At 40.4% G+C, this 24,675-nt stretch overlaps 1 protein-coding gene across 5 annotated transcripts in view; it reads left to right on the top strand.

The window, feature by feature from the left end:
• The window catches only part of rhbdl3 (rhomboid, veinlet-like 3 (Drosophila)), an 82,892-nt gene extending 60,936 nt beyond the window's left edge, over nucleotides 1-21,956 (top strand). For all 5 annotated transcript variants that reach the window (XM_049572420.1, XM_049572421.1, XM_049572416.1 and 2 more), the window contains 4 exons: nucleotides 7,267-7,379; nucleotides 16,017-16,117; nucleotides 18,143-18,203; nucleotides 19,768-21,956. In XM_049572420.1, coding sequence (XP_049428377.1) covers nucleotides 7,267-7,379; nucleotides 16,017-16,117; nucleotides 18,143-18,203; nucleotides 19,768-20,039 — 547 coding nt within the window. In that variant the 3' untranslated portion in view covers nucleotides 20,040-21,956. The remainder of the gene's footprint in view (nucleotides 1-7,266; nucleotides 7,380-16,016; nucleotides 16,118-18,142; nucleotides 18,204-19,767) is intronic.
• Nucleotides 21,957-24,675: the final 2,719 nt, after the last annotated feature.

Below are 24,675 nucleotides of genomic sequence, written 5' to 3'. Positions count from 1 at the left end.
CACTATCATGTAACATTGCAAATAATTGATTGAAACAACTCTGTGGGGGTCGTGACACTCAAAAAAAAAAGAATGTTTCCACCAATTGACAAACGTCTCTTCCACAGTGTAAGTCTATGGGAAACAGTATTTTTGGTCGTCATGGCATCATGTGACAATCTGGAAGTTGTAATACTACGTTTGGCCACTATGTCAAATTGGCATCAAGACCTCACACTATTTTAAGGCACCTAGTTGCCATGCTGGAATTTGTGAAGCCAGAAATGTCCAAATTTTCGACAAGAGGGTGACATTATCCCTAACCCTAGCTAGCTTGGTTAGCCAGTACATTGACAGATATGGTTAACTGTTATGCATAACTTTAAGCCGTAATAACGTATAAATGGGCAACTTTTGTAAAGACTCTGTACAGTTACGATGAACAGGGAAATTAGCAACAGAGACCAGGGGCCTGTATCACGAAGCGAGATCAACCTTTCCTGGGTTACCCAGACCTATCCTGGGTTGACTAACCCTAACAATGGCAATCAGGATAATCGGTATCACAATGCTGGATATCAACTCGGTAACTCAACCCAGTGTTGCTTTATCAAGAGCTGTGAACGCGCACGCAGCGGACCAATCACAATCATGAGAGAAGCACAGCGTCACTGAGCGTCACTGAGGGTCCTCACAGAGCGCCATGTGTGAGGAAAAAAAAAGTATTTCTCGTGAGGATCATTCTACTAAAATATGAGGAGGAGAAAAGCAACATTGCAGAAAAGGCCAACACCGTGGCAGCTGCAGGAGGAGGAAACATGCGTGTCAATGCATAACGGGATGAATAATGTTTAGCTTTAGTTTAGATTAGTTTATTTGCACATAATGTTAGAAACAGACAGTATAACATTTACAAGATTAAAAAAAGAAACGTGCCGGAGAGGTTAGAAGCCACTAAAACTGATCAAAGAAATTCCCCTGTCAAAACATCAATGAAATCACATAATAGAGAAGAAAAAAATGGGTAAGGAAAGAAGAAATAGAGGAGGAGAGAGGGAAAAATAAAGAAAAAACAAGGCAGCAAATAAAATGATGTGTAGGTTAAATTACTCATCATTGGTTCAAGTAGCTGCAGTACCTGTACCTGTACATCTGACACTGATCACACCCTTGAATCCCATGAAATCAATGCTGCGCAGATGAATTGCGTGTATTACAATCATCGTCTAACATCATTGCGTCTGATAAACTGGTCTTCTTTGTCATAACGTTATATATGCTACAATAAAGCTTAAAGCTGACGTCACAATTAAATCATATCAACACCAAATTGATAGTCTGAATACAATCATCCTGATATTGAGCTGTGTTAGAATTTAACAGCTGCACAAAAATATACCTAGTCTCCCTCTTTAAAAAACAAAAAGGAAAATCCCTCAAACACCATGAAGTGTAGACATGATAGGCTACTTTCCACATTTCCAGCAGCAAAGCTGTCAGTTAGACCCATTATCTTTAACAGGGATCATTTCCTCCAACAAAACAAAATGTTGGCACTAATTAATGGTGCTATTAAGTGTCCGCAAATGATCAGTTTCTTTCTTATGAAGGGGTGGGATGAAATTCCGACTTCTTTCCACTCCTTTTTGAACAATCTTTTCATTGTCTGTTGTTGTTGCTTTCTTTTCTTTTTTAATGTTCAAAATAAACTTTCATATCAAAATCAATCAAATGAATTAAACTTCCCGTCATGACTGGGCTGCATTTCTGTCAGCGGAGTCATTTTTTTCCGAACAGCTGATTGGCCAGTGGGTGGTGCTTTTTATAGGATCAGATTCAACCCTGAACTTACCCTGCTCCGGAGCAGGATAGCCGTTCAGAGTAAGTTGCCATGGTGACCCCGATAAGAACTGAACCGGCTTCATGAGACCGAAAGCCCAGGGTTAACCCTGCAGTTACCTCGCTAAGACATTAATCCTGCTTCGTGATACAGGCCCCAGAACTGTTTTCTTTGTTATTACCCAGACTGTAAACATGTTTAACATTACTGCTATAAAGTTTGGCATTTTAAGATAGGGGTCTATGGGGATTGACTCACTTCTAGAGCCAGCCTCAAGTGGCCATTAGAGGAACTGCGGTATTTGGCACTTCTGCATTGGCTTTATTTTTCAACCCTAGAGGTTGCCACTTGTGTGTACACACACTCCCTCTCTCTCTCTCTCCTACACACACACACACACGCACAGAGTCTCTTTCTCAAACACATAACCATGTAATCCTATCAAGAGCTCAGTGAGACTGATCCTTCCCAATTCTCAACACTAAAACAGAGTGTAAATATTGGCCCAAACACATCCCTAGTAGAGTATTATGAAGAATCTTTCTTTTTTTTTTGGACCTCTCTCTCAATCTGTGTCACACACACAAAACCAGTGTGTCTGTAGCAGCTGTGAAAACTTCAGGGAGATTAGCTTCCTGCAAGATTAAACCATTACTCTAAACATTTTGCAGCAAAATATTTTTTTGCAGTTGCATGTGTTTGCTTTTGTCCACCTTTCTAATTATCATGAAATGTGTGGCCTATAATAATAAATAATTCTGGTGCTGTTTTTTTTGTTTGTTTGTTTATTTTTTTTTACAATGTAGCTGAGACATAAAAAGAAATTTCACTGAGCTCAGTGCTTGATGGTGCAGTAAACTCAACTAACTGTAAGAGTTCAGCTGTGGTTTGGTGAGACAGTAATAAAAAAGGGAAAAGATTAAACAGTGCTTTTGTTGAACGCCCTGAAAGACCATGGTCATCTGGACACAATAGGACCTCTCATGGGTATCCACAGATCTGCCCGACAGTGCAGCCCATTCCTCACAGCCTCATTAGCAGTATAGAAATAGATAGCCGCTGTTATCTGGAGTGGAGTTGTCCTTGTGCATTTGGACAAGCCTCTCCCAGCTAATCAATATCCCACATTGTCTGTCTGATCACTGGAACGATCCTCTCTGTCGGCATTGTAGCTGAGGTGGCTGGGTTGTTTCAAACTAGATTATCGGCCTTGTCTTGTTTTGTTTTTTGTTTTCCTGTCAGTATTGGGGGAATTGCATGCGTGCTTGTTTGTTTGTGGGAATGTTTGCATTCATTTCCAGGAGGTAGAAGCTGTTTGTTGAATGAATGCACAGACAGGCAGGACACACAGGATTCAGCGCTTCAGTTTGTCAAACTGTCGAACGGGGGAAAAAGAGGAGTCGTCATCTCTCAGTCTCCTGCTTACGTTCTGTCATCTCTCTTTCAGCAATGGGAAACAGAAATGACAGTGTAATTCAGACGCAGATGGAAAACAGAGGAGGGAGAGTGATTGAAGCGAGTGAGAGACAATGATGAAGATTATGAGAGAGAAAGAGAAAAGGATTATGCTCGCTGCTCTCGTCTTATATTCTGCTGTGACACCCCAATGTGCTGCTGACTGAGGTCTGGCTGGAGGGACTGTGTAGCCATGAAGGACACAGAGTGTGTGTGTGTGTGTGTGTGTGTGTGTGTGTGTGTGTGTGTGTGTGTGTGTGCGTGTGTGTGTGTGTGTGTGTGTTTGAACAAGTTATCCCTTGCTTATTGTCATCAAACTGAAACACAAGCTGTGAAGGGATTTGGGTAAATTTGCAGCAGCCGCACACCCCTTTTATCTTATTATTGTGCAGTGTGTGTGTCTCTGTGATTGTGTGAGTGCATGTGTATATGTGTTTGTTTGTGGGTGAGTGGGTATACACACTGTGTGCCACTGTCTGTGTTCATATGTAATGTTTGAGTGCACTGGAGTGTGCTGATGATTCTGTTGATGGCCACGACAGTGTGGTTTGATGAAGGAGCAGATGTTCTGTGTGTGTGTGTGTGTGTGTGTGTGTGTGTGTGTGTGTGTGTGTCCGTAATATGGTCTTGGAGGGAAAAGGCAGTTGATGGTGTGTTATGTTATAAAAACTGCACACTCGTGGCTGTCTCCTCACTTAAAATGAGTGACGTAATGATTTTGGACTGGAAAAATATATATGTATAAGTGGTAAACTGACTATTTGCTGAAGGATTTCCACTTGTATTTCTTTTATTATTTATCATTAGTTTTTTCTTTAACTTTAACCATCATCTAGGTTGCCCTTTTCTTTTTCTGTATTTCTGTTAATGTCTGCACACTCAAAATAGTTTGAGATATCTTGTTTTCCTCCTTTCACACGAAGCCATTTGGTGCCATTCACTCTTGCATAGTGCAGAAAACAGCTCCCATCTCAGTAAACATAAACCAGGGGTTTGATTTTGTCACAGTTTCTGTTTTATCATTGTATGGTGCCAGAGCCGAGTGTGTTTCCTGTCAATCATCTGACACCTTACGCACGGGAGGAAAAGGATGCATGTTGCCCGTTCGGAGTTTATCATCCAATCCATGTCCTTGCATTTGGAGCATTTCTCTGGCCGGGGAAATAAGTTATTTTCATACTGCTGCTGATTGCAAGTTTGTATAAAAATTTAAACACCTGCATCATGGATTGAAAAATGATTGTGAAAATGTGTTTGCAGACGGATGTAAAAGGCACTAGATGAACACTGGTGTGCTCAATTTGTTTTGCAGTGCTCCGTAGCCACAATAAAAACACTAAAACATCACATTGAATCACAGCTAAACAGCATTTTAAGCAATTAAGTTGTCATTTTTGTTCCTACTCAGGAGCAGTAGCTGCACACACACACATGAACCATGTAATCCTGCCAACAGCTCAGCAATGTAGATCCTTCCCAATTCTCCAAACCAAAACAGACTGTAAATATTTACTATAGGGACTCGCCCACTCTCCATCTTGCTCTCAGTTTCTTTTCCTCTCGCTATGGAAGCGAATCGTGACTAATATTTAAATTAAAATGTATTTGCAGAAATGCTTTTTCATTTAAAAATGTGGCTGCATTATTTGACTCATAAATAAAATTAATCATCAATCATCCTATTTGCATTTTAATTTTCTTCTTCAAGACTGCACATTCTTTTACTTAATTAAAATGAAAAAGAAAAAGTCATTTGAGATTTAATTTTAAAATATGCCCCAGCAAATAGATATACCAAAATTCAATTTGAAATGTAAAATTTGAAAATTAAAATGCATTTACAGAAATGCTTTTTCATTTTAAGAATGTGGCTGCATTATTTCACTCATAAATAAAATGAATAATCAATCAACCTATTGCATTTGCATTTTCTTCTTCAAGACTGCACATTTTATGCCATAATCAAAAATAAAACAAAGAAGACATTGCTATTTCATTTTCGTGGTCTGCCCTGCAAAATAGTGACCATAATTCGAAAATGATTTGGCAATCTGAGCAGCGCAGGAGAGTGACGTCAGTAGCCGATCTTCTTCAGCTAACCATGGTGCTAGCCATCTAATACGGTAGGGGGCGATGTGCACATTTGACATATGGATGCATCACAGATCATGGCGCTCCCTGAGATTGTGCTTTCTAAACATCAACATCAACAACAGAAGAAAATGCAAATGCAATAGGTTGATTGATTATTCATTTTATTTATGAGTGAAATAATGCAGCCACGACATGCAGCAAAGGGCCACAGGCTGGACTCGAACTTGGGCTGCTGCGGCAACAGCCTTGTACATGGGGCGCCTGCTCTACCCGCTCAGGCACCGACGCCCCAATGAATGTTATATTCTACATATAAACTTTTTACTGGAACAATATATTATATTCAGATGTAACTCTTTTGTTATCACTTACATTTTGATAAGTACCTGTAATTTAATTATATACTTTTTTCTCAATAACTTTAACTGATACTGATTACAAGTACATTTATTACCTCCGCCAAAGAGGTTATGTTTTTGCCGGCGTTGGTCTGTTTGTTTGTTTGTCTGCAAAATAACTCAAAAAGTTATGAACTGATGAAATTTTCAGGAAAGGTGGATAATGGGACAAGGAACAGATGATAAAATTTTGGTGGTGAAGCAAAGTCGATGAAATAATAAATAAAGCATATGGTCTGACAGCCTCAGCAGCAATTAAGACGGTGAAAATAGCGCCATCTGGTGGCCGGAAAGCACATCTTGTTCTACATGCTAAATATTGTTGTAATTCTAAAGTTGTAATTAATGTTCTGTGTTGGAAAAAAGAAAGTGAAAAATACAAAAAAACATATTATATTCTGTGTTGATACAAAATAAAAACGAAATAAATACACCACAGCATCTCCATGGTGAAGGTATATATATCCTAATAATGATAGTGATGCAAATAACCTAATTGTGATGCAGGCTGCAAAATCCGATTCAGAGGGGGAGGGAATATCAGTTACTTGGCGGAGGTCTGCACTCTCTGAGTGCTTTTCTAGTTTTGTAATTCAATTACATGTAACTATTCAACATATTCTAATAGAACAGTTTGTATGATATCGTACAAGTTATAGAGTTTAAATTTAGACAAGTTGCTGTAGTTAGGTTTAGGGATAAGAAACATGGTGAGGAGGAAACTTTAGATGACTTGAAGTCTACACAGCACCAAACACCAGTCTCCTAAGGAAAGTCCTCTGTTTTGTAACCCATCCGCCACCCCTAACCTGCCTCCTTAAAGACGACTCAGGACTGCTTCCTTGTTTACGCTCCTCATCACATTGGTCATGTGATCACAGCCTTCCAAAATACATGGGTAATGCACAAATTACTGGCTCAAGATTATGTATGATATGTGCAAATTTGGGTGCAATACTTTCCGTAGAAAAACATACTAATAGTTTATGGGAACAGCCTGAACTAGTTACTCCCAGCACTCTCTGTGCCCTCTGACCCACCGGGGAGGGACTATTTCTTCAGTAAAACGTAGTTATAATGATAAACGTTCACTGCATGCTCTGTGGATTATTCTGAGTAACTCAGGCAATGCCTTTGGAAAGACACTCTGCTCATTCGGTGTAATTTCTTTATGCTAGCACAATAAACAAAACACTTCCAGTACTTTTAATGCCATTGGGGATGATTAGCTTATGAGGTTCACTAAATTAATTAGTATTTCATTATTTTTCAGACCCATATAGCCCGTAAAGATTAATAAGAATATTATTAGAATCAACAACGAACAACAAACTACTTTAATTACAACGATCACTTTGTCTCTGTTTCACTTTTTATGTCATCATTGTATTTGCATTGCACTGTTATTATTGTTATTATCTCATTTTCTTGAGTCATATAATTAAATATGGATTTAATTTTAAGACTGACTCTCTCTAACTCTGTGTGTGTGTTTTACAGGATTGAACATCTGAGCCTGAATATGGCCATGCAGCTGCTGGTGGGAGTCCCTCTAGAAATGGTCCACGGAGCCCTGCGGATTGGACTGGTCTACGTGTGTGGTGTGCTGGCAGGTGGGCATGTGATGTCTCACACACACATGCAACAATTACCATCTCAGTTCCTCTCCATTCACTGCATACATTTCCCTTTCTCTTATCTACACACGCAGTCTACACCAGAAACATAAACACACACACACACACACACACACACACACACACACACACACACACACACTATACTATGGAGTTTTGCCTTTCAACTCCACCGTTGTTCCATCTGCTTGTTGTGTGTTTTTCAGGCATTCAGCAGCCTATCAGGTTGCAGACTGTGTTGGTGGATACTGGTCAATGACAAAATTTAGTGTGTATGTGTGTGTGTGTGTGTGTGTGTGTGTGGGGGGGGGGGGGGTGTTCAGGACAGATGGCCTAGTGTTTCTGTTTTTCTAGCAGACGTGCTGGGATGTAGGGGGTTGTCACTGCCCCATCAAAGTCCCTGCATCCCCCTACGGTCATGTACAATAGGGCAGAGCAGAGAGAGTCATCTCAAATAGAGCTCAATCAGAAGAACACACACACACACACACAGTAATAATGAAATCGGAAGGGGGAGTGTGTGAGGTAGGGACGAAGACAGAGAAGAGACGGACGAGGGGAGATGAATTCATAAGTGTTAATAAGCCTGAGAGGGTTTGGAGAGGGGGGCCAGGATATGAGAAATATAGAGATGGGAGATGAGTGGAAGTGGGTGAGATTTAGGAGAAGTCGAGTGAGCAGCTACAAATGAGGAAAAAAAGTAGACACACAGCTTTGAACGAAATGTCACCACTCCCTTCCTACTGCCCTATAAACCTCAGGCACTGGCACAATTTCAGTGTTCAGCCGAGACAGTCAGTCAGTATTTGTGTGTGTGTGTGTGTGTGTGTGTGTGTGTGTGTGTGTGTGTGTGTGTGTGTGTGTGTGAGTGAAAGTGTAAGTGTGTTCATAAGCTCTGTTTTTCTTTACTGAATCAGTACAAACTAACAAAATCGTCCGCTATCCGCTATCCCTATGTGCTAGTTGTACGCCCCTTCCAAAAAAATTTAAGCATTAAAAAAAGGTGCCCAGGGGTTACACCCTTAGCTACAAGATAACTGGAGTGGAATTATTGGGCTACTTTTTGAGATGAGTATTTAAAGATTTTCGGGGCTGGAGATGTGATGCCTTGTGGCAGCGAGGATTTGGTGTGTGTAAATGATAGCCAGACCCAAATGAAATCTGCAAGATTTTTTTTACAGTGTTACAGTGGTAATCTGGAGTGAAAATTTGTGGAATTTATTTGTTCATTTTTGCTTGTAACGTAATAGACAATATTTATTTAAGATAACTTTTTTCGAAAATCTGCAGAATATCTGCAGAGGTGTTGTTGGATTTCTGCGGTGAAGATTGTGTTTGAGGAAAAGCTAAGAATTGTCCAATATAAATTGCAGCCAGTGCCATTTTTGTTTAATATTCATGAAAATTATAACTCATTGTCTCTCTCCATCTCTGAGTGTCCATCTCTGTGTGTGCGTGCGTGTGTGTGTGTGTGTGCACGCAGGGGTCAGTGACAAACACCCTGGGGATACCAGCTGTGGTGGCCTGTAGTATTAACCTTGCATTGAAATAAGGAGGAAACGCGCCATATATCACACACACTTATGTACACACACAGACCAACACCCACACACACACACACACACACACACACACACACACACACACACACAGACACACACAAATCTGCTGTTTTAATTAGATATCGACCACCAGCGGAAGAGGGGAGGCACACTCTGGTTATGTTTAGCTGTGATGTTTGGGTTTGTCATGTCTGACTGGGCTTTTTTGTATTATTTTGGCAGCAGGAGGATGTTAGCCAAAGTCACAATTTTCTGAATATTCAGCATTTAGTAACAAGGGGTTGGATGTGATAAGCTGATATTTGCTCATCATTGTATTTGTGGCATATATGCATCAAGGTTTTATAACCTGCTGTTTAATGTGTGATCATTTTTATGGCATTTCTAATTTAATTGGATAATAAAACAGTAGAGAGATATAGGAGTTGTTAATAACCAAATTTCAGATCATTAACAAAAGTGTTTACTTAAAGAATCTGTATCAGCTTATACATATATTGTTTCTTTTTTTTTTCAATTAATTCAGTAGTTACTTTACTTTCAAATATCTCACGAAATCAGTTGGCTGTAGAGCATGAGTGTGTGTGTGTGTGTGTGTGTGTGTGTGTGAATGTATGTAAATCAGTAAGCAAACGTATCACTGTTAAAACATACTTCAGTGTGTGCATTTCCTACATTTGTTTTATTTATTATTTTTTAATGCTATTTCAGCAGTTTAGCTTAAAGGAATACATCACGCATAAAATTACCATTTGTATATCAGTTACTAACGCTGTGTTATTTCAAATTTGTAAAGAAAATGTTTGTTTTTCTCACATGCCTCAACAGGGAACGAAGAATCCAAAAGCGGCAAACATTTTGGATGAATTGAAGTGAATGGGGTCCACATTTAACAACAGTAAAACTATATAAAATCAAACAACAAACTCTCACACCACTCGTGCAGTATAATCTAAGTCTGATTTATCCGGTCATATGCTCAGTACTTCCCAAACACATGCATTTTTGCTAAAACCTTACTATTTTAAACACTTATGCATTAACAGTCTCAGGCACGGATAAGTAGCATGCCAAAGTGTGTGCATATGCCTGTGTTTGGAAGGTACCAAGCATGTCACTGGTTAAATGAGACTTGATTTATACTGCACAAGGTGTTTGTAAGCAGATGTTTTTATGTATTTTTGCTGTTGTTAAATGCCGCTCCCCTTTATTTCAGTATATCAAGAATGTTCACTGTTTTTTTGGATTCTTTGTTCACTGTGGAGGCGTGTGAGAAAAACAGAGTTTTCGTCACAAATTCAGTGGTACACAGGTGAATAATTGATTTACAAATGGCCATTTTGTGGGTGAAGTTTTACCTTGAACCTTGAGCTTTTTTCTTTTTAAGATTTTTTTCAGCTTTTTGCCTTTATTGGATGGGCCAGATAGATATGACACATAGATAGGACTCAACCTATGCGCACACTCTCCCAAGTGAGCCATCAGGGCGCGCCATCCTCGAGCACTTTTCGACAGGTGGTAGACAACACAAACAATCATTAACAACGCAAACAACGACTTTAAATGTGCTGCACAATCACACTGCCAGATTGGCTGAAGAAACACAGCAAACAGCAGTGAAGAGAGGAGGCTCAGCTGGCACATACTACAGGGGTCAGGGCAGAGTTCAGAAGTCAAGTAATGACTCAAAGAGAGGTCGATGGCCCTCTGGGGCCAACACAAACTCTGGTTCTTTAACAATGGAAACAATGGACTTGCATGCAAACACACAAGTATTCACTTATAGACAGCAGACAAGTACATAAACACAAACAAACAGGGTCTTCCTATACAGAGAGCGTAAGACAATTAAGGCACGAACATGTGCACAACAACAGAGGGTCAGGCACAAAAACAGACTTTTAGACAACAAAGTAAACAACAGAGAGAAAGGGGAAGTCACTTTAAGTCAAACAAACTCAGACTCAACTACTGGCACATGACTTTGTAGCTTCAGTCAACATGCAGCCAAACTGTTGACTTTTTCCATAATGAGTGCTGATGTGCATTATTATTCCCCCTCATGTTCCCGCTCCTCTCTCTGCAGTTTGGATGAACAGCCAAGATAAATGAGATGCCACTTTCGACTCTAAAACTACAGGCCTCCCGGGGCCTGCTGAGGGACTATGAAGAGACGGTGTCCTTGTCTCTGTGTGCGTCTGTGTGCACACACAACTAAACTAAAATAATGTTATTAAACCAAGTTAATTACAGGGATGGAGGTCATCCTGTACAGACGCACTTCCTAAATACAGGAACTACAAGAGGTGGAGGTGTCCTGAACCAGGTGTTGGAGTGTGTGTGTGTGTGTGTGTGTGTGTGTGTGTGTGTGAAGAGGAAGGAAGTAATGTAGAGCGCTTTCAAAGGGTGTAACCCAGGGAGTGGCTATCGTTGTGCATATTACCACTCAAGTTTATTACTGAGGGTTATAATTCAAAATTGATGCTTGATATAAAGCAGCTAACAGTGTTTCTATAAGTTTTGATATTGAAATCTTTCTTTTTTAAAAAGAATTTAAGAACCAATTCAGAAATGTGGAAGAAAAGGATCCAGATTCTTGCATGAATCAATTTTCTCTATTAGACAGAGGGAAAGCCGTGTAGATGCTCATGTGAGCATGTGTGGGTATGTGTTTGTGTGTGTAATCACCTAGCTGCTTAGATCACTCTGCAGTGTTTAATGACCTGGTGAGTCAGATGCTGTTATTACACCACCTCGCTGTGCTGCCATTAAGCTTCACACACCTGAGAGGGCAACATATTAGGCAAAGAAGAAACTGCTAAATATCAGCTCCAGCTTTGAAAAGGTTCTTTCATTTCACTGTCTGTCACGTTCCTTTGAAAAGACAGGGAGGGAGAATCAAACGCAAAGACACAACATTTGATGATTTTTAAAACTCTGGGAAGTAATTAGTGAAGTATTTTTTCTTCCATCTTGATGCCAGGGAAGTAAACAGCCAAATTGGCAGAGTGTCACAACCTGCACACTACAAGGTCTTCTACCTGGTGTGGACCACTGAGCTTATTTGACTGGCCAGCAGTGCCAAATCGGGACACAATATGTAACACAATTAGTATTTCCTGAAATAACGATAAAACTAGAATAACCACCCTGTGGTTGTATGTCTCTGCACACCAGTCAAGTTTCTCTTATAGTTTACATCCCTGTCTATAAAAACATGGATGCTTCACACACATCTTCCCCCTGACAACACAGAGGATCTATACAATCAGGACAGTTTCAAGATTAGTCACCAATTAGTCCAAGTGAACGTTTGTGCCAAATTTCAAGAAACTCCCTCAAGGTGTTCTTGAGATATCGTGTTCACAAGAATGGGATAGACATGGTCACAGTGACCTTTATTTTTGACCTATGACCACCAAATTCTAATTAGTTCATCGTTGAGTCCAACTGGACATTTGTGCCAAATCTTGGGAACGTACTTCAAGGCATTCTTGAGATATCACGTTCACAAGAATGGGACAAACTGGACAACCTGAAAACATAATGCCTCCAGCTATGGCTATTGCTGGCATGAAAGCATAATAATCCTAATTGGTATTATTAGTATTAGAACACATTTCTTGGATAGGACTGGGAGGAATTGGGAATAAGTTAATGTTTTTTTTTAAATTTCTGAAAGCACTGGGGTTTCCACAATACACAGTACGTTCAGCACAAAACAGCTGCATGGAACACCTTCTTTATTACACAAGATGTTGTTGCAATGAACAGCATCATGCAGTGTGTGTTTCAGCAAACAGTTCCCAGGTAAACATGCTGTATTTTCAGTGTTTGCAGTGCAGTGTTGTCCAAATACAAATAAAATACAGTAAAAATGTAATATGAAAGCCAAACTCTGTAAACATACTGACAGAATGAGGCCACTGTAAGGACGCAGACATCAAGGGGATTCAGTTAAACTTGTTTTTGTATCATGTTTGGATGGTGGTGTACGTGTATGTATGTGTGTAGTATACTGCATGTGTTTTTGTTATTCTCTGCACATCTGTATGATGTATGGCGACATATTTTCTCATGCATGTGTTTGTGGACCAGTGTAGGTGTATGTGTCTGTGCAGTTTTCTGTCACGTCTGCTTTGCCCACTCCCATAAATAGCATCATGATTGAGATGCCATAGCTCATCCCATCATTCCTCCTTATGGTGATGTGATATCTATGAACTCTGCAGCCCTTTCTGTGTGCTGTAATTATATACTCATTGCCCACTGTATAGTGTATTATACTCTGTGGTTGTGTGAGACTAAATGTATCTAGGTGAAATTGAGCTAAATGTGGGCTGAGCACCGTCCAAACCACTCAACAGCATTAATGTACAAAGTTATTAGGTCGGCTAAATGTGGCTTAAGCTTAGTCAGTTGATTTTACAGCTATCAAAGCTCTGAGTGTAGTCAGCTGCGTTTTTACCAGAAGTCGCACAGGCTTTAAAATCTAAATAGGGTTTACTGCTCGGTAAGCCTGTTTATTCTGTTTATATTTATTTACCATGGAGCAAGGACTGCATGTCCTTGCTCCAGAATTACTGCATGGAGTGGGATCATCAAAAAATACAGACAAGAGCAATGTTTTAACAAAGATCTATCCCTCAGGAAATTAGCAATCATTTAACATGCTCTCATACACCAACTACATGTACCCTTGCCTGACCACAAGCTCATTTTGTAAGTAAGTAAGTCATGGCCCTATGGAGCTGTACATTTTAAGCAATTAGAGAAAGTTTACATAAACATGACCATTACAACTGCTACATTTAGAGGTGGAAATCATCTCGCTGATAGGAACCATTTCATTCAGTTCAGTTCAGTTCAAAGGTTCATTGCCACTGACTATGTAGTGGCGCAATGACAATGATGATTCACTATAGTCGATTTAGTTTAAAAATTCATTCATACATGTAGTGACGGCCTGTTCTTGTTCCCAGGGCCTCAACTACAGCAGCTTTGTCAGTGACCATCTGCGTCTGATTGTGTCGCTCAATGCACCCTTTAGCGCCTGTATGAGATGAACGGGTTTTCAGCTATCTCCAGTATAAATTCATCCATGGCAATGTTGTAAATAGCAAGAAAGTCCTTACAGGATGGGAGGGAGGCGAATTTGTGTATCTTGGGATAGTGAAAGCATGACCCACCCTACCGTCCTTTTGACTGACTAGTACTCGTTGTTTGGGTTGGTTAGATTTAGGCAACAGGAGTCAGATTGGTTAGGGTAAGAATGTCTGGGTTAGCCAGTCAATCAAGCAGAATAGGGGAAGTCATGCCTTCATAATCCAGGGAGGAAGGGGTGGTGGATGGGTCAAACAAACACAGGACTTTCACCCAGCAGACCGCTGTTAATGTCCGTTGTCAAACATTGACTTATTTTACAACTATGTTACCTAGTTAACCTCATGTGATATACATGTTAGGTGAAATACATCACATATGTCATATCACGACATATTCGTCAACGCTTTGGTGAGTAATGAAACAAACATTTAACCCAAACCGTCATCTTTTCTCTAAACCTAACCAAGTAGTTTTGTTGCCTGACAAGACACTATGCATGTAACGAAGAAAAATTAACACGTGGTCCCTTAGTGTCCAAAACTGACCCTAGAGCATCATAGTTTGAAGCACAGGGCCACTGACCAGGCTGCTGTATTTGACAAGTTGGGAGTATGAATGTGCTAATATTAAAAACCTCTACTACCATTTAGAATTTGGATTTTGTCATTCTACGTTTCTTATTATATGACAGCAAGATATTAGGCCTGCTGTAACTTAACAATAACACGAGGAACTTCACATTCTCAACAAAAATTCTTCACCTTAAATTCAGCCTCTAACCAATATGATATATGGACACACAACACAACCCATAAAGTGACTTACTCCATCAGCTAACTCTGTCTTTACCATTCACAGCCAAGACTCAAAGAAATGAACACCACTATTAAATTGTTACAAAGAGCAAAGTTAGATTAAAATAAATTCCAGTGGTCCCAAATTCTGTTGAATGTAAATTCTAATGTACAGCATATGCATGCATGTGTTATGCAAATAAAGTATATTTGTATTTGAGAGAGATGGAGAGAATGAGGGAGTGAAGGTGGGAAGACTGTGTGTGGGCAGTTGTGTCTCATGTACTTAGCATCAATAATGTACACAGGTCAGTGCCATGGAGAGAAGAAGAAGATAAGATATGCTGAGAAATGAAGAGTGGATGGATTTGATGCACAGTGGAGAGAGAGCGAAAGAGAAGGAAAATAAAAAAGGGAGCGAATAAGAGAGTTTGTGTTTGCGTAATTTAATAGTCCAAAAGCACATCTCTATCTCCCTTTTTTCTTTTCTCCTGCCTTCTGCACACACGCTGTGGTGAGAGCACATTTCCTCGGCTGACTCCATCTCTGAATGTCCCCACATTTAAACTTTTGAATGCTTGATTGGAGCTTTTGTGCACACGATGAATTGGTACCGAGGTGCTAAAGAGAGCAATTCCCTGTTTGCAGCAGCCCAATTTTGTATGAATGCATTTGTTTTACATAAAATCCCAGTGTGTGCTGGTACAGTATGAGCAAGCCTCTATTCATGAAGGCCTGTTTATAATACACCCACATTAAATAGTGAGTAGCAAAGCTGCCTTTATGCCATTCAGAATAGATGTTTTCAGGGCACAAATGGTCACAGCTTGTACAAAAACAGTTTAAATTAGTCGGGTTAGTAACAGTGTCTGCCAGTATGATCCTCTGAAGGAAAAGATATTCAGATTTCCTTTTGAATAGTGAGAGCTCAGACTCAAGATTGTAGCACGAGACTCAGAGACATGTATCATTTACTACTGTATTGCATTATGCAATATTTACACAAAATATATTTATCCATTTATCCTCAAAATGGCCAGGCTAAACAAATTTAGTTTAGTTGAGAAAACATTTTCATCAAAAGAACCAGATAATACAAGAAAGCCCTCATTTGTTTATTTACCTAAAGTGTTCCTTTATCATCACTGCAGGGTCTCTGGCGGTTTCTGTCACTGATATGACAGCTCCAGTGGTTGGCTCATCTGGTGGAGTGTACGCTCTGGTCTCAGCACATTTGGCCAATGTAGTAATGGTAAGTTTGTGTGTGTGTGTGTGTGTGTGCGTGTGCATGTGGGTAGATGATTATCACATCACTCAGTTGTCCTGTCACTACAGAGCATTGCCACATCATCAAAGCAGCCTGTTTTGGGGCCCAGCAGGTGCTGCTCTATCTACAAATGCCACACATTCCTCACCATCACCATCAGTTTTCCTTTTCCCAAAAGATCAGAAAGTGTGTGAGCGGGTGCATGCGAGGAAATCCCATCCCACTGCAGCTTCTGGGGCGAATTCACAAAAGGATTGAGTGGCTTTTGTAGTTGCTTAACCATCACAAATAAGACAAAAAGAAAGCGTGTAATATTTAAAAGCACCCGCAATGCGTGATGTACATCCTAACTGCACTGCCAAGCAAATAGCGTCTCGGTGCTTCTGTTATTTGCACTTATTTAACATAGGCAATGTGCATACATTTGGCACAAAACTGGCCACTTTCTATGCAAATGAGCCTTATTGCAAAAACAATCCAGTTCACAAACATCAGTGCTACTAGTGAAGCACAGTTACTGAGAGAGTTTGTGGGAACTAACGACACTGACACACTGGGATAATAAATCCCAAATATGATGTCTCTCCATAACATTAAATTCCTTGCCTAAATTTTTGAGGAATACCTCTGCACCTCATCAGGACCTGTAACTCGGGATCTTGAAGTTTTTGTGCTAAAATGTTTCTGTTTCTCTCTTTCTTTGTTCTGCACACTGTGTTCTGGGTGCAAAGGCAACATTTATACTTTGCCACATGGTTAACAGATGCAATCAGATGCAAAAAAAGGGTTAATTGTGCACAGCTGTAAAATTTTATGGGTGTATTTGTGCTGTATGTAACAGCCCCAGAATCACCTTTTCCAAATCCACCAGACTCCATTTAAATAAACAGTAATTTTAGCATCATATTTTCACATGTAACTGGCTCTGTTTAAAGCAAACATGAGTTGTTAAAACAGTTAATAGACAAACTAAGATGGTTTGTGGTAGTTTTATTTTGTCTCTGTCGACTTTGAATGACGTGTGTTTTACGATGATAAAATTACTGTTTATTTAAATGTATTCTGGCGGTTTTGATGATAGCAATTTTGTTTTTTTTAAACAAAAAGGATCTCAGGCTTTAACAAAAAGGTCTGTGTCTGTCAGAATCCTTTTAATAATCTTGTCAGACACTTATAGTAACAATCTCAGCATGTCAGTGGCAAAAACAAGCACTTATAGTTCACTGCAATTAACTATAATTGACTGCACGAACATACCTTGTGTTTACATGGCAGCCATTGTTCCCATGAGTCACTTAGACACAAAAAAATGAGAAAATAGGGTCCAGGTTGAATAATACACTTTAAATGTGGATTTTTAAGTTTTTTTGATGTGCAGAAAGCCACACAGCACCTTTTCAGGACTGTAGTGAACGCTTTGTTTTTCCCTTTGGCGTAAAAGGATGTGACATTTCGTGGACGTTCCCATAAATACTGACTGTATCTATATCTTGTGAATCGGACCTTGACACATGGAAGATAGTGGTTGCAAGTGATGCACAATTTATGGTTCTATCAGCGGCTGCAATCCATTCTTTGTGAATTTGCCATCTGACATCTGCTCTGTTTGGTTAAACTCCCCATCCTGTGGGTCATCACTGATACCTAAGGCAAAAGGCACTCAGGTGAACCTCTATTATGTATAATAAGGTACTCATTATGTACCCTGCCAGATCCTCCACAACATTCTTGGCGTCAGGATGGAGGAGTTTGTCTCCCTCCTCTCAGCTGAAATCGCATTATCTAACACAGCAAGAACAGATTGGGGGTCAGGGCGTCTCTGGGGCTTTCAAAATTGACGTGAATTGAGACAGAGGGCGAGATCTCATGTCATTTCATGTCAGCGTGTATGCGTGTGTGTCTGAGGAGGAGTTGACCTTCTAGCACAGTTTGTTCTGTCTGTTATCATCAGAACTTAAAAAATGACCTTCTGAATTACTCCATCCTCTCTTTCTCTCTCTCTTTCTGTAGAATTGGTCGGGAATGAAGTGTCAGTTTAAGTTATTCCGGATGGCCATGGCTCTGGTTTGCAGTAAGTCTGAATAAAGATGCAACGCTCCCCTTTCACTTCAGTTCAAGAATAATTTTTAACACAGGAGTTCCACTTTTAATCTGCTCATGATGCTGTTCCATCAGCAGAATGTAATCTCACCGCAAAGATTCCTTATTTGAGAAATGTGCATTTTGCTCTGACAGCAACAATATTAAAGATCCTGTATGAGACAGTCAGAGCATTAGTATAGCAGCAAACCACTATTTGCTATGTAAAGATGTAGTGAAGTAATGGCGCTTGAGCAGAGTGAAGTCACGCAACCTCTATGTGTTCTGTAATCCGACTTTCTCTGTGGTTTGTTGTGGTGAACCAGTTTGGCCAAACATGCATCTGCAGGGACGTGTGCAGCTCTTCAGCCTCTCTCCACCAGCTACTTGAGGCTTCAACAAGAATATCAGGTTTTTTTTTCATGTATCATTGTTGAAGGCCTAAAGTTATTTTTACATTCTCCAATTTTAATAATCTGTAGACTTTAAAACAAATTTTAATAAGTGTTTAAACATTTCTTCAACTGAAATGTGCGTCATATGTCTAAGGTGTGGCGCCTTTTCCTTTAGATATGGCTGAACCTCAGTAGTGGTGGTAACATTATTCTTGAGTCTCCCCTGCAGGATGTGGGATGGGGAGGGGGTTGGAGCAGTGGAAAAGCTTTTGATGGTAAAGGTTTCCGACCCCTGGATTAGGTCATCATGTCTGGATGGTGGTTACCACTGATATCGAAATGGCATCACCATGGAAGCTCCCACCCTCCTGTTTACACCCTGAGCTCTGTCGGCACTGTTGCTGTTGTTTGGAGCTGCTAATGGAGTTAGCACCGTTAGCTGCTAGCCACTGACTCAGCCACTTCCATGTTGAGAACCATGTCCAGAGAACTCATATGCTCTGAATGTCTCATAGAGCCTCTTTAAATTTTCAAGCATATGGAGAATTGCTAACTGTGAAGACCAACTGAACGTGGCAAATCTCACCCCTCTTTGTGGATACGTGTCTGTGGAGGAGAAGATCATTACTGTAGTTTCCAAGATGCCTTTATTGTATGTCTCTTTCCTCCAAGATCACACATATAAACAAAACTGCAGAGCTGCTTGGCACACTGCAAAGTACATTTTTGGGAAAAGTTGTGGGCTGCTTACTTACACAGTGTTTGACAGCGAGCGAGCTACTTGCTAGCCTGTGACCTTTCGACACTCCCACAACAATGAGTGAGACCGGCCAGAAATAAATCAAATGAACTCCACAGTCTATCTGAAGTTAATGTGAGGTTTCAGCACTTTGAGTTTACCAAGTATAGTGAGTATCTTTCTAAGTCAGAGTCTTATTTCCCTTCCTCTGTTACTCTCCCTCAGTGGGCTGGCTCACCGTGGAACACTGTCTGTGAAAACACAGAGGGCCAATTCTTTTACTCCCTATCCTGTAAATTATTTTTTTTAATTTTTCTGCCTCATAGAAGAGATTGTTATTTTATGTCTTGATAAGTGCACTACTTGTTAGGAACTACCTTGCTAATATTGTGTTTTCTCTCTTTCCCTCTGTCTGCTCACAGTGAGTGTAGAGTTTGGTCGGGCGGTGTGGCTGCGGTTCTATCCTCCGGCCTTTCCTCCGTGCCCCAATCCCAGCTTTGTTGCTCACCTGGGAGGAGTGGTGGTAGGCCTGACGCTTGGCGTGGTGGTCCTGCAGAACTATGAGCAGCGACTCCAGGAGCAGTCCCTGTTTTGGATCTTCTTCTGTGTCTACACCTTGTTTGTGCTCTGCGCCGTCTTCTGGAACATCTTTGCCTACAGCTTGCTTGATGTGCGACTGCCCCCGCCACCTTGACTTGCTTATTAGCGGCAGACTAGACACTGTATCCCCCTTAATTCCTCTATTGGTAGATGCCTGACTGCCTGCCTGGATGAGTCACCTCAGCCCCTCATATTCTGAGCCTTGTCGTGGGGTGATCAGAGTCATCTGACAGCCGCCCCCATCCTACATCCAGCGCTCTGATGCAGCGATGCACCGGACATGCAGCAGGCCTTGCTGCCGGTCTCGTCATACCTTTTTCAGCCCACCTGCTCCCTTTGTGGGTTAAGCCTTGCCATCATTTCCGCTTACCATTACAAGCTAACCTCCATCTGCTCTTTGTCTACATCTCTGTTGGACGTGTGTCTCATGAGTACCATGAGTATCAGCCAGTGGGACTTTTGTTGACAACACTGTGTTGACAAATGTGAAGCCTCGGATCTAACACAACAGGAGCTGTCCTGTCGACATGGCTTAACCTCCTCTGCCTCTTCCTCCTCAATCCAACGGTGCCTTCTCATGGAGACGTCAGCCTGGTGAAAGTATTTCTGCACAGTTGCCTCTTGTGTGGGGTGACGGCAGTGAAACCCTGCAGTATAAACCGTTTTCAGACAGAAGAGTTCCTGAAAATCCTGTAATCTGCCTGCGCCCTCATCATCAGTAAATGAAGAATAAGGTCATAGGAGAATTTAGGCTTAGTTGGTGTTTTGTCATCATTACAAGCAGCTCATATGCATGAGAGGTTTAGATTAAACCAACAGCAAGATAGCTAAACCTCTCCACATTTGAAGGGAGCATGGAGTGTGTATCGTCTATGGCAACCTTCAGAAGTTATTATGAATTTACCTTTGAAGGAAAGTGTGGGTTTCTATTCAGTGTTGCCTTCAGCATTTGGCACTTCCCCAGAGAAGGATTAATTTGTGTTCAGCACTATTTGAACCTCCAACTTGTGTCTTTTAACTTTTTTCGTGTGTGTGTGCAAGTAGTGTGACAATTGCACCATTGTGCGTACAGATAGAAGAAAGAAGCAGAAGTGCCATTCAGACTTTTAAGCTTTCAGAAATGATGCCAAAACATTGCTACGAGCACTAAAGGGGAGAGCACATCCCCTGACAAGAATTGCTTTTTTGCAAGCAAAATGAATCTAATTTTGTCTTTATGGAGTCGGTCATATGTAACGGAATATGTTCAAGATCTTTAAAGAACACTGACACCCTTGGGAGAACCCAGAAATGCAGCAAAATTGTCATTTTGTTGTCCCCTCTGGGCGTTTGCAGTGATTTTTGCAATCTGTTTAAAACTGCAAAAGATGAGACAGAAGTTTATTTATTGATTATTTTTTTTTTTTATTGGTGGATTAAGGCAAAGTGGGATTAGACTAATGAAAACATTCACCAGTGGGGGCAGCTGGGTCATTCTGAATAAGTCTTTTTCTCATTACCAAACATAGAAGAGCACACATGCCTGACCTCGACTAGATCTGGGCTGGGGTCGTTTCACTCTCATATCAGGAGGCAGTGGGGGGAAAGAAGTAAATCAATGCTCCCTCATTAGTTCCTGTCACAACGTAAATTGTTAATTGATGTAACCGGGACAGAAAACGACCCCTGCCCCAAGCTGTAAGTCTCAAACTGTACTGTACTTTAACCTCATGTTACGCTGGTAACTGCTTCGCACAAACATTATTATAATGTAATTATATACAGATTAATATTTTAACATGCATTCGCTGTTGATTTTTTTTTACTTGGTGATATTGGTATGTTGTGTGAATTGTTTGTTCAGTCTGCATTGTGATACCTTAGCTATATCCTGTATGTATCCTATTTAAGAATTGGTTAAAGATGGTCTGGGGTTGTATATAATAAGGGCTATGACACAAAAGTGAGTGAGGGGTAAATCGCTGATAATATTTTAACAATGTGCATATTTTGTAGATTTGATATGTACATACTGGAGTACATTAAACAGTTTTATACAGAAACAAAGTATGATTTCTTTGGATTTGCCTTCATTTACATCAGTGTTAACACACATGCTCACACTCGCACATAGCCTTTTTATTCAATATTCTTGGGACAGGAATTACCTCCCCATTGTGCAAAGAACAGGGCTCAAACCAAGCAGGTCTGCAGCCTTGAAACCAGATTAGCTTTCCAATCCCAGTGTTTAAAGAGAGCTCAGGGCCCCAGCGTGAAGAGCCGGGCTAAGAGCCTTTGGGGGGGAAAAAAGCAGACGTCAAAGTGATCAATGAAATGCGCGAGCATACTAGAATCAGCCATAATTCATTCAGAGAAGGGACTCCTTAAGCTGTCACTGAACATCTTCTCTGTCTAGCCAGTACAACCATATGGAGAGTAGCGGTTTTGAAGGCGTACAATGAAAAATTCATTAGGCGGCCAAGGAAAGCCGCCTCAGTTGTGTTTTCCCTTCATAAATCTCCAATTTCAGAGGTAATCATTCACCTTGGTGAGAAAGAGAAGACAAGTGAAGCTGCAGGGAAGGGAAACGTGAATGTGTGAATGCATTTGCAGTGTCTTTGCATTTATGCTGCCTGCTGAGAGCTGCTCTTGTTACAATTTGGCCACATTTTATTTGCATTTTACATCTTTTCAGGAGTTACTGTCATTGCTAGAAGCGGGCATTTAGGTTGACAGTTTACACAAACATTAACAAAGTTTCTAATGAGATGATAGTGATAATGGTGTGACTGTGGCATTGTTGGTGTAGTACACTGATACGTTCTGTCAGCATGTGTGGGTAATGCTTTGTATTGCATGTGTGTCTGTGTGCACATGTGTGCGACTTTGTACTCAGTAAGAGTACAATTCTTTCTGCTTACTATTTTCGACATGAAGAGGATATTGGTCAGTGGACATCAGACGGTGCCTAAACAACACAGGCAATTATGACACTGGAAAATCAAGCAAAGTATGCAGACACACATTACACCCGTGAATATTTCATTCTTCATCTTAAATATTCAGAGCATTAGTGAGGTCAGTGTCACAATTTATCCCAAAGGTGTTGGATGAGGTTGAGGTCATAGATCTGTGTCTTCCACATGCACACAGGAGACCATTTCTTTATTGACCCCAGTTTGTGCGTGAGGTCACTGGAAAGTTAAAAGAGGTGAGGTCCTTCCCATACTTGTTAACACAAAGCTGGAACTAGCGATTGTTAAATGTCCCTTGACTCCGTGTTGTCCCTTAATTGGAATGGAGAGAACTATGAAAAACAGCCCATAACCAGGAGAATAGAAGAGATTGCAAACACGGGTATCTATGTCCTTATTCCCATCGGTAGTCTATTTTTGTACAAAATACACAACCTTTCAAATATCATAAATTGCATGCCAAACATGTAGCCATGATGCCAAGGCAGAGGACCCAGTTTCTATTTCTGCAACGCTGTCTCCATCAAGTGGACACTGATGATACAACAAGTTGCAATCGTATGCATGCATGTGATAAGAGGTTGCTATCATTCTCTTCTCTCTGTATGGACCACAATATTCAGTATACAGGGGAACCAAATTGCATGTCTTCGGTTTATGTAAACAAGAACATAAAATGTTACAATAAAGGAAAAACATAAAACAAGTGCAAATACAGTAAAATGCAAGTAGGGGGTGTCAGTGGCTTGGTGGTAAGAACAGGCGCCCCATGTACAAGGCTGTTGCCGCAGCAGCCCAGGTTCGAATCCAGCCTGTGGCCCTTTGCTGCATGTCCCTCCCTCTCTCTCTCCCCCTTTCACACTTGTCTGTCCTATCAATTAAAGGCTTAAAAATGCCCAAAAAATATCTTTACCAAAAAAAAAAAAAAAATGCAAGTAGGGGAGACTGGGGTTGGTTTGCTACAGATATTTTCTAGTCCTTTGAGGGTGACAGAACCAAAATGGCATCACAGAAATGTTTGGTTTTTTCACTTGCACTCATCTACAAACTTTTTTGGTGAGGGTAACATTTCAGTTTGATAGTATCTGGTCTGTGGATTAAATGTATTTTAAAACTGTGTGAGATAGAGATATTGGTAATTACTTCTAGTTAATAGACAAAGGAATCAGCTACATTTTGATATTAGATTTGAAAGTCTGTGATGAGTTGTCATAGCTGGCAACAGAATTTTATCACAAAGTTGGGTCAAATGTAAGCAGCGTTGGTTGACACACTGATTTGGGAGTTTTATAATTAACAGTTGTACCTGTAACAGTATTTAAAGAGGTCAAAACCATTTTTGAAAGATTAAAAACAATTTTTATATTATTATCTTGTTAATATTAATCTGAATGGTCAATGGCAAAAATAATTAGACATTCCTACTGATAAATTGCTGAGAGGTGTTTTTTGCTTTTTGAAATGGGCAGATATTCAATTAAATGTTCATGTTTTCTGGTTCTCGTTTGAAGTGAAGGCTCAGATTGTTTACACTGGTTGCTTCATTTTTTGTTACTGTGGCATTTTTAAAATGTGCCAACCAACCCCATAAAGTGTGCCAACCAACCTCGTGATGGGGCTAATTGGCATAGATGCAAACATGAATTTAATCAGAAATCACTTAATTTTACAAAACATTTGTGCACATTAAAATATATGTATTTATAACTGACACCTTAACCTTTCATGTGTGCCAGAAAAATATGGCAAAGAGTGAAAAGTGTGCCAACCAACCCC

Source organism: Epinephelus fuscoguttatus, linkage group LG3 (assembly GCF_011397635.1).
Source record: "Epinephelus fuscoguttatus linkage group LG3, E.fuscoguttatus.final_Chr_v1".
Classification (NCBI taxonomy): Eukaryota; Metazoa; Chordata; class Actinopteri; order Perciformes; family Serranidae; genus Epinephelus; species Epinephelus fuscoguttatus.
Note: the sequence above shows the minus strand (reverse complement) of the source record. Positions and strands in the feature narration are given on the sequence as shown.